This window comes from Olea europaea, unplaced genomic scaffold (assembly GCF_002742605.1).
Source record: "Olea europaea var. sylvestris unplaced genomic scaffold, O_europaea_v1 scaffold956, whole genome shotgun sequence".
Lineage (NCBI taxonomy): Eukaryota > Viridiplantae > Streptophyta > Magnoliopsida > Lamiales > Oleaceae > Olea > Olea europaea.
In genome coordinates this window covers 107,543-117,612 of record NW_019268057.1, presented here as the reverse complement: position 1 = coordinate 117,612, position 10,070 = coordinate 107,543, and the positions used below count along the sequence as shown (strand labels likewise).

Sequence of the window (10,070 nt, the reverse complement as noted above, 5' to 3'; positions counted from 1 at the left end):
TTAACATCATTTGATTCTCGACTCACTTCATAATGATCTTCTTACGCTGAGTAGAATTTTTGTTATATTAACAATCCTGAAATCAACTAAGCCTTTAACAGCTTTTTTTTTTCCTCAGAAGCCTTCCACATAGAGGCTCTAGAATACATGAGAAAAGATTTTTTGGTTTGATAAAGGATGTTTAATGAGTTTTCGTTTGATAATCCTAATTGATGAGGTTCAAATTGTATCAAGGATTAACTTAGAAGAGGACTATGAGATGGAGAAAAATGCCTTGGAGGGGCGCTGGCTCCCTGTTTTGTGAACGGATGCTGGGCTCGTGCACTGAGAAGGTGGCACTCGACGAAGTTTTTCTGATTTTTCGTGATTTTAAGTTTTCTTCTTCAACTAGAACTCCAAAAAGAGGCTTCTTATATATTCCACGTTGTCATATCTCCAAATTACATTCAACAACATCTTGAGAGTTATAGAGCTTAGATATCAATTGAGAGTATTCACAATTTTTCGCATATTGGGTTTCCACATAAATTTAGGTGTTCTTATTTTGTACTTATTTATCTCATGATTGTCATTATTGCAATCAATTCATACCGATATTGAAACAGGCAGAGGTCCTTGATTCTATTCTTGTCTCCACCTGAAAAATTGTGCTTCAAGTCTTTGATGAAAAACTGATTATGGCCTAAATGTGAGGGTGAATTGAAGACATAATTTAAACAAGAAGTTTGTCCATTCTTCAACAACTTAATTAAACTTTTAAATGTCTTTTCAACATTTCGGTCGAGCAATTAGTGTTTTGAGATTATATTCTGCAATCTGGTTCTTAGTGTTTGTATTTTAACAATCAGTCCAGAGGACCAGAAGCATAGGATGGTATAACAGGCATATGTACGACACATTAAATGACATGAAAAAAAAGGCCTTGATTTTGAAAGGAACATGTGAAAGTTGGATTTTATCAGAGTGCCAGATGCTGAAAATTAAAATCAACAAACATGAAGAGAACAACACAGAAATTGACATAAAGTTTGTCCTAAAATATATGTTATGTAATACATCTGATCTCATAACTTCACAAAAACTAGGCGGTCTTGCGATTTTCTTGATTTGCATGAGTTCATTTATAGAGCAGTTTTATTGTAACTATAAATTGGGTTATTCCCTTTGGTTATTCCTAGATATTTTTCCAGTTTGTTTCTAAAAATTTAGAGCCTGAACGAATTTTCGTCATATATTCCCTTGTTTCAACTCTAAATCCTGTAATGCAACAGTGCAGAAGTTCCGTCCAGCCCTTTTGTGTTGAAGTAGGTCAGGTAATCTTTCATAGTAGTTGCTCTGTACTTTGGAGGATTATCTTCTGATAGAAGTTCTTCAATTGGTCCATAAAGCTTTGGAGATGCTGATAGATCACTTCTAAAGAAACATGCCACTGAAATTCTTGGACCAACATTGTTTGCAAGTACTCTGTGTTCTGCACTGAAAAACCTGTCGTTTGATACGAGCTGGAAAAAAAAAAAAAAAAACCCGTAATCACAGATGAAAAGTTAATAAACTTTACCACAGAATTTATAAAGAACAGAAAGTAAAGATACTTATGATAGGATTGTTGAACACAAACTTCAAAAAAATACAAGTACTAGTATAAGTTTTGCTGCCAACGATCTATAAAAATCGCGAATGTGTCAGGTCTCTAACAGATGAGCCAATTAAACACTTGCCTGTAGAAGATCTCCAATATTGACTACAAGAGCTCCACGAACCGGAGGAACATCAACCCACTGGTTTTGATGGAGAACTTGGAGGCCGCTAACCTGGTCGTTTAGTAAGACTGTGAGGAAATCACTATCAGCATGCTGGCTAGTGCCCAGAGTCAGTTCAGGCTGAGGGCACACAGGATAGTAATGGCACAGGAGAGCAAGCCCCTTAGCACATCCCATGTCTTCGAGGTGATCCAGTTTTAGATCAAGAGCAACAGACAATATTTGAAACAAACAACTTCCCAGCTTCAAAACATGCTTGATAAACGCTATCATAATATCTCTGCAGAAATGAAGAATATGAGATCAATTGACAGAGAAATTAAGTTGCTCTGAATCTTCTTTTCGTCTTTACTGTCTTGTTACTATTGGGGTTGTCTTTGATGTGATCCATTCTAATATAGTTCTCCAAGCATGAAGAGTGGAAATCTTCAGCCTCTATATGTTTGAACTAGCCAAGCATTCAGCATCCTGTAGTTGAACAAGAAAATAGTTCATGTACTATTGACCAAGATGAGTGCCTCCCTTACAACCTTAATTTCTCAAAGTCTAATTAATTTGTATAACCACAAATAACTTTAACTTGGAAAGAAACATTAAAGTACTCTTAAATAGCTTGTTATTAGCATTACTAATAAATGTGTTTTATACACTTATTTATGCTTTTAATTTTTGATAAATTATAACTAACTGAGATTTCTACCTAATTATGTATAATTTTGTGATTTGCCTGTAAAGATCAAGGTTGAGTGCAATTGGTATAAAAAGTGGTGATTTGAGCCCAAATAGAGATTGATTTGGGCACTTAAAGATCATCCGGGTTTCAATCAATCAGTTGGAAGAAGTGTTGGAACAATTGGTGAGATTCAAGAGTTTCAGGAGTGAAAATTGACAATTGGAAAACTTGGGGACCAAATCGCTAACTTTTGGAACTTGCGTTGGGGCAAGATATTATAATTTTGAAGGACAAGGGACAATAATATAGAATTCAAAGTGAAGAACCATGCAAATTAAAGAAGGCTGAAATTGGAACGAATTAAGAAAATCAGGGATGAAAATAGAAGTTTTAAAAAGTATGAGGACCAAAGTACAAAAAATAGAAAATGTGGCTGTGGCCTAGCCTCGGTTTGCAAACCAGTAGCCAATCCATGGCCGCTGGGACTTTTGGTATGCCGCACTTAAGCTGTAGGTTTGCAACTCGTGATGACCCATGATCGACTCCACTTGGGCGATTTTTCAATATTTTATATTCTATTTTCTTTTATTCTTTTTCGAGTTTATCTTTCATTCTGACACTTATTTGAAGTGAATACCATATAAAGACCTAATCTAGATGAGAAAGGGTTCACCACTTTTGAGAATTAGAGAACACCCACGAAAGAAAAGCAAGAACAAGGTTTTAGAAGCGGAATTATGGGGGGAAAAGACGATCTTGGTGCAAGATTCATCCAATTATGTACAACTTACTCAAAATCCGGTGATGTGTTTTATAATAATTAATTATTTTTCTCCATCTCGTATGCGTAGCTAAACATTTATAGAGGGTGAACAATATAGTTTGTAGAGATCCTTTAATTCAAAATTTCAATATTCTAGTTCTCAATTTTATGTGTTGATTTTATTTATGTTATTTGACTTATGTTGGCTTCAATTTTATGGTGCTTTGACCCATGATTGCGGACCACCTCTCCTATCTTCTCCCTCTTCAAGGCGCACCTAATGCACCAATTCATCAACCAAACACAAATTTTTGGATTGAACTCAAGAATTAACCGATCGAGCACGAACTCCAATTTTCAACCAATTGAAGGTCCGAACTTGCTCCAATACGCTAATTCGACCATGGAAAACCTAATTGAAGTTACAACAACACCTGCTTAAGTTCCAATTCCATCAATTACGAAGTCAACCTATTCTTTTGACCGAGTGCAGTCTGGCCCTGTGAATACTTCAATTTCTGGTCAGATTCCAGGCATGGGATCATCTTCATTAAATCAGGAAGCCTCAAAAACTCCTATGGTGATATCCATTGAGTCCAATTCAGTCAAAAATATTGCATTGGGAATCACACAACTTGGCATACAAAACGAGGCGGTCAATTCACCTGTTTCTGGACAGAATCAGGTTACTATGACTCTTCCATTGATCTCAACACATCCTATACCTTGAGAGAGTGAATTTGGCCTTTAATTTGATCGAAAGTGTAGCATTGAAAAAAAATCAGAACCACCCAGTCACAAAAGCCAAAATTCAACCTCCTCGAGTTATACCACGAGGTACAGTCAATGCTTTCGAGCCCTCTAGTCAAGCTAAATTTCCAGCAAGTGTCCAGACATCACAGGTTTAGGGTAAGAAATCGTATGCTACTGCCCTCTCTGGCAAACCTGTTATGTCTCAAGCCAAACGTAGCCAGAGAAAATCCTTTGCACATATTACTTTAGAATTAGAATGTTGAAGAAGTTGACACTGCATTCATGTGAAGCAAATATTACTTTAGAATTAGTATGTCTGACAAAGACAACTTTACTTCAAGCGGGAATAATAATCAAGTCAACATGTTGAATAAGTTGATATGAAGGTTCGAGACGTTGTTTGAAGATGTGAAAGACGCGTTGGATATGTAAGAAGCGTGAATGGAGAGACAAGACCCATTGATTGCTAATTTATGTGGGGAACAACCTATGAGAGTTCCCAATGCAAGAAGGCAATGTAGGCGGTAGCCTAGGATGGAGGTTGTGGGAAATGTGAAGTGGGTAGTGACATTGATGATGATGATGATTAGAGGATGCCAAGTTAGGAAGAATGAGGGATAGATGAGTTTAGCATGAAATGAGGGATAGAGATCTAGCTGGAAATGGAGTTGATAGAACTATGGACAATATCAAAATGACAATTCCTACATTCAAAGAAGTGAGTGATCCGAAAGCATAATTGGAGTGGAAGAAGAAGATAGAGTTGATATTTGATTGCCACAACTACTCCAAGGATAAGAAAGTAAAGATTGCGGTACTTGAGTTTACCGATTATACTTTTACTTGGTGGGATCGAGTATTGACATCTAAGAGGAGGAATCATTAGAGGCTTATTAATATATGGGAAGAATTGAAGGCTATTATGAGAAAGAGGTTCGTGCATAATCATTACTATAGGAAGTTTCATCAAAAATTGCAAGTCCTCTAATAAGGTTCTAGAGTGTGGGGGATTATCATTAAAAGATGAAGATTGTTATGATTAAAGGGAATGTTGAAGAGGATAGGGAGGCCACCATGGCCCAATTTTTTAATGATCTGAATAGGGAAATAGCTAATGTAGTGGAATTGCAACATTATGTAGAGTTGGAGGACATGCTATATGTAGCTATGAAGGTGGAGAGACAACTGAAGACGAAGAGGGACAGCTAGATATCCATCGGTTCTTCGCCTTCTAATCTTTCTTGAAAATCGATGTAGGATAACAACAAGAGAGATGGGGCTATTTTGAAGGGTGGAACTAAACTATCGAAAGGAAAAGAAGAAGTTTCTAGCAAGGGCACATCCAAAGCAAAATCCCAACCATCTAGGAGTCAAGACATCAAATGTGTCAGGTGCTTGGTACCGGAACACATTGCTTCTCAATGACCAAACAAAAAGGCAATGATTTTATGAGACAATAGAAAAGTAGTGAGGATGACTACGAAGACATGCCAAAATTGGAAGAGTCTAGTGATGGTAAGAAATGTAGAGTGTGTGGTGGGCAAGTTATTGGTTACAAGGCGAGCTTTTAGTGCTCAAATCAAAGCGAATGACTTGGAACAACAACAGGATAACATATTTCATACGAGGTGTCATATCAACAACAAGGTATGTAGAATGATTATTGATGGGGGAAGTTGTACCAAATGTGGCTAGCATTGCGCTTGTAATAAATTAGGGTTAGCCATGTTAGAACATCTTAAGCCTTACAAACTACAATGGTTGAATGAATGTTGAGAGATTAAGGTGAACAGGAGAGCATTGGTGAGTTTCTCAATTGGTAGATATCGAGATGAAGTGTTGTGTGATGTAGTTCCTATACAAGCTGGGCACATTTGTTAGGTAGGCCATGACAATATGATAGGAAGGTGATGCATAATGGGTACAAAAATAGGTACAGCTTACCAAGGATGGAAAATCTATTACTCTTGCACCGTTAACACTGACACAAGTGTATGAAGATCAAATCAAATTGAGAACCGAGGAAGAAAAAGATTGAGAGGAATAGAGAGCAAGAGAAAAGATAATGAGGTGGCTGATGGAGAGAAAAAAGAGTAGAGCCCAAAAAAGAAAAGAAAAAGAGCCTTTCGAGAGGAGAGAAAAGTCGAAAGTGGATTTCTTTACCAAAGGGAGTGAGTTGAAGAGGGCAATAGTTGAGGGGAGCAACCTATGATCTTGTTGGTTTATGAGAAGTCACTCCTCAATCTTGAGGAATCTAACACACCCCTCCCTAGTTTGAGTTACTTCTTTGTTGCAAGAATTCGAAGACGTATTTCCAGAAGACATGCCTAATGGGTTACCACCTATTAGAGGCATTAAATATCAACTTGACTTTGTACATGGAGCTGTCATTTCAAACAGGCTGACTTACCAAAGTAATCCCGAGGAGACCAAGGAACTTCAAAGGCTAGTGGAGGAATTGATGAGCAAGGGGTATGTAAGGTAGAGTGTGGGTCCATCTGATGTGCCAGTGCAACATGTGCCAAAGAAAGATGGAACATGGAGGATGTGTGTAGATTATCGAGCCATAAAAAATAAAACAGTAATATATCATCATCCTATTCTTAGGTTAGATGATATGTTAAATGAATTACATGACTCATGTATATTTAATAAAATTGACCTTACAAGTGGTTATTACCAAATTAGGATGGGGGAAGGAAATGAATGGAGAACCACTTTTAAAACAAAATATGGGTTGTATGAGTGGTTAATCATGCCATGTGGACTTATTAATGCACCTAGCATGTTTATGCGATTAATTAATCATGTTTTGCATGCGTTCATAGGTAAATTTATAGTAGTTTACTTCAATGACAACTTGGCATTTAGTGAGGACTTAAATGAGCATATATTGCATTTAAAATGTGTGCTTGTGCTCTTAATACAAGAAAAATTTTACGCTAATTTTAAAAATTGTACATTTTGCATGAAAAAGGTTGTTTTTCTTGGATATGTTGTTAGTACCAAAGGGATAAAAGTGGATAAGGAGAAAATCAAGGCTATAAAAGAATGGTCAACAACTAAAAGTATAACTGAGGTAAAAAGTTGTCATAGTTTGGCTAGCTTCTATAGGTGTTTTATTAAAAACTTTAGTACAATTACCACACCACTTATGGAAATTGTCAAGAAAAATGTAAGGTTTCAATAGGGTGCTGAACAAGAACATGGATTTAAAAACATCAGATTCCTGGGAGTATTGTATCAGATAGGAATGTTAAATTCCTTAGTCACTTCTGGAGAATTTTGTGGAATAAGTTAGACACCAAGTTATTATTTTATACTACTTGACACCCACAGACCGATGGACAAACTGAGATTATTAATAGGACCATGATACAGTTTTTACGCACTATAGTTAATAAGAATTTGAAGAGTTGGGAAGAGTGCTTACTATTCATTGAATTTGCATATAATAGAGCCACGCATTCTACTACTTTGTCACCCTTTGAAATTGTATATGGTTTTAGTCCACTAACACTTTTGGATTTAATTCCTTTAGCTATTGATGAAAGAGATAGATTAGATAGAAAGAAAAAAGCTTACTTGGTGAAATTACTTTATGAAAAAGTAAGATTGTAACTTGAGGAGAAGAACAAGCACTATGCTTCTCAAGCAAACAATGGATGAAAGAGCATTACATTTGAACTCGGGGACTAGGTTTGGGTACACTTGAGGAAGGAATGCTTTCCAGAACAAAGAAAATTGAAATTGCAGCCACGGGAAGATGATCAATTTCAAGTCCTTGAAAAAATTGATGAAAATGCTTACAACTAAATCTTCCAGGTGAGTATAATGTTTCGATTACTTTTAATATCTCCGATCTTTCTCTCTTTGATGCAGGTACAGATTCGAGGTCGAATTCTTTCACAAAGGAAGGGAGATGATGTGATCCATGGCACGAAGGCAAGTCCAGACAAGGATCCATTGATCGTTAAAGAAGAGCCTATGACTAGGTCACAACAAAGAGGGTTAAAGAAACAATGGGACTACTTGCTCAAGCTATGGTAGACGACACATTGATCATGACAAGCAAAGAAGCGAGTTTCATGTTGGGCTCAAGAGAAGAGTCAAGATGGTTCAACTTGGTTCGAGCAACAAAGGGAGGGGCTGAAGAATTGGCTTATGCGACCACATAGTATATCTATGAATGCGGCTACACAGAGCCAACCCGAGACTAAAGTTCAGGTTTTATGTTGGTCTATGCGAGTGCATGGATTAACTCTATGCAACCCCACATAGAGCAATTTGATCTCTTAATTATGTAAAAACTCTATTTTTTGGTATCTTTTGTAATTATTAGACTTATATTCCGTTTTAACTAGGGTTTACATGGGTTCCTATATATAAAACTCATTATATTCATTGTAGAACAATAATTTGTACATACAACTTGAGAGATTATTTGTGAGCATATTTTACTTTTAATCTGGTTCTTCATTGAACTAATTTTCAAACTTATTAAGATTTATTTCATGTGGCTTTCAAAAAATCCAGATGAGATTCTTGGGTCTTGTGATCACGGGATCAACATATTGTTGCGATTGTATTGGTTCTTTGATTCAATATTTTTGGATCAAACCCTAAGCATTGACTCTTGGCTGTCTTGGGATTGAATCAATCTTGTGTGGGTTTCGTAGCTACTATTGCTATATGGGTTCGTGTCATTTCTAGTGTGCGGCCCTCACATGAATTCTTAGAAATTTAAGGCGTTTAACTAATTTGTATTCTAATTCATATAGAAATATGAAATTGGCTTAATTAACTAAAATCAATTTGAATTGGATAGAGGTAAATTAAATGTTTTAAAAGAATTCAACCGAACACCACATTTAGTAAAAAATCTTGATTAGAGAATTAAGGGTAATCGATAAATAAAATTGTGTGCCTAATCTCTCCTTCATTCATAATACCCTAATTCGATTATTGCGTGTGTTCCAATAACATCAAGTTAGTTAGTATAATTTAAATCAACAATCGACAAATTATAATTTGTTTTCTAACAATCGATAAATTATAATTTGTTTTTTATCAAGTAAAAGTAGAAAAAATATATATATTTGGAAGAAATAATATTCTCTATGAGAACGATTATCTAAAATTGAAAATCTCCAGTATTACTTGTTTGATACCGTACACATGCTATAGGAAAAACACAACAATTACCTGCATACAGAGGGCAATTCATCATGGTTTGGAAGATGAGGAGCCATTTGACAGAAAAGGGTGTCCCTCCAGTTGGCTGACGGGGCACTATACAAGTCAAAATTGCTGTTATATACTACAGTTTTCGAGTAATCTCGGGTGTACCATTCTTTCTTGACCTCTGTATCTTGTTCAAAGAACCTCCTCACTCCATTCAACATTTCCTCCAAAACACTATCTGGGATCCCATGATTGATCACCTGGAAGAAACCCCATGTCTCTGCTGCATCTCGAACTTTGTCAATTATCTCTTTTCGCCCATTAGGATCATCACGAAAACCTTCGAGGTCTATCAACGGAAACTCAAATTGTGGATTGGATTTCCTGTCGAAATCATCTGGTGGTTGAATGAATATTCTTGGTACCTTGGTAATACCAGCATCAACTAAGCCTTTGACACCAGCTTTTGTGTCATCAAAAGCTCGTAATTCGCTTATTCTGTCATTCTTGCACGTAGCCTCCGTTTCAATTAGGTTGGCGGCCATTTTCTTGGACAATTATCTTGTTAGATCACTGCAGTTAAAAGCCTAAAAATGATATAACTTGTGGCTGATATTACCGAATGCGGCCTGCTAGCTCTCACAAAAGGATAATTGACTAATCCCAAAGTACCTCTATTATTTCAAAAAGTTATATTTACCTACTCGTCGTTATCCCATTGATAGATTTGTCGGCAATTCTTTCAATATCATATTTATCTACTATTCGTACGTTTGAGTGGGAAAAGTAGGGTAAATGTAGTTTTTCCTCCAAGTTGACAATTTTACCCTCCACATGCATGGCAAAATAACCACAATGCCCCTCTTAATTTAATGATCAACAGTCAACTCGGCTGAATGGCGATAAGTACATATCCACGAGAGCCACCTATGTTGAC

General features: G+C 36.4%; 1 protein-coding gene across 1 annotated transcript; it reads right to left on the bottom strand.

Moving 5' to 3' along the window:
- Positions 1-996: 996 nt before the first annotated feature.
- LOC111392647 (1-aminocyclopropane-1-carboxylate oxidase homolog) lies at positions 997-9,775 on the bottom strand. Its single transcript, XM_023018024.1, has 3 exons — positions 9,155-9,775; positions 1,719-2,040; positions 997-1,502 (listed from the first exon to the last, which is right to left on the bottom strand). Exons 1-3 carry the CDS (start codon positions 9,676-9,678, stop codon positions 1,251-1,253), a joined length of 1,098 nt encoding a protein of 365 aa, XP_022873792.1. The 5' UTR covers positions 9,679-9,775; the 3' UTR covers positions 997-1,250.
- Between the last annotated feature and the right edge of the window lie 295 nt (positions 9,776-10,070).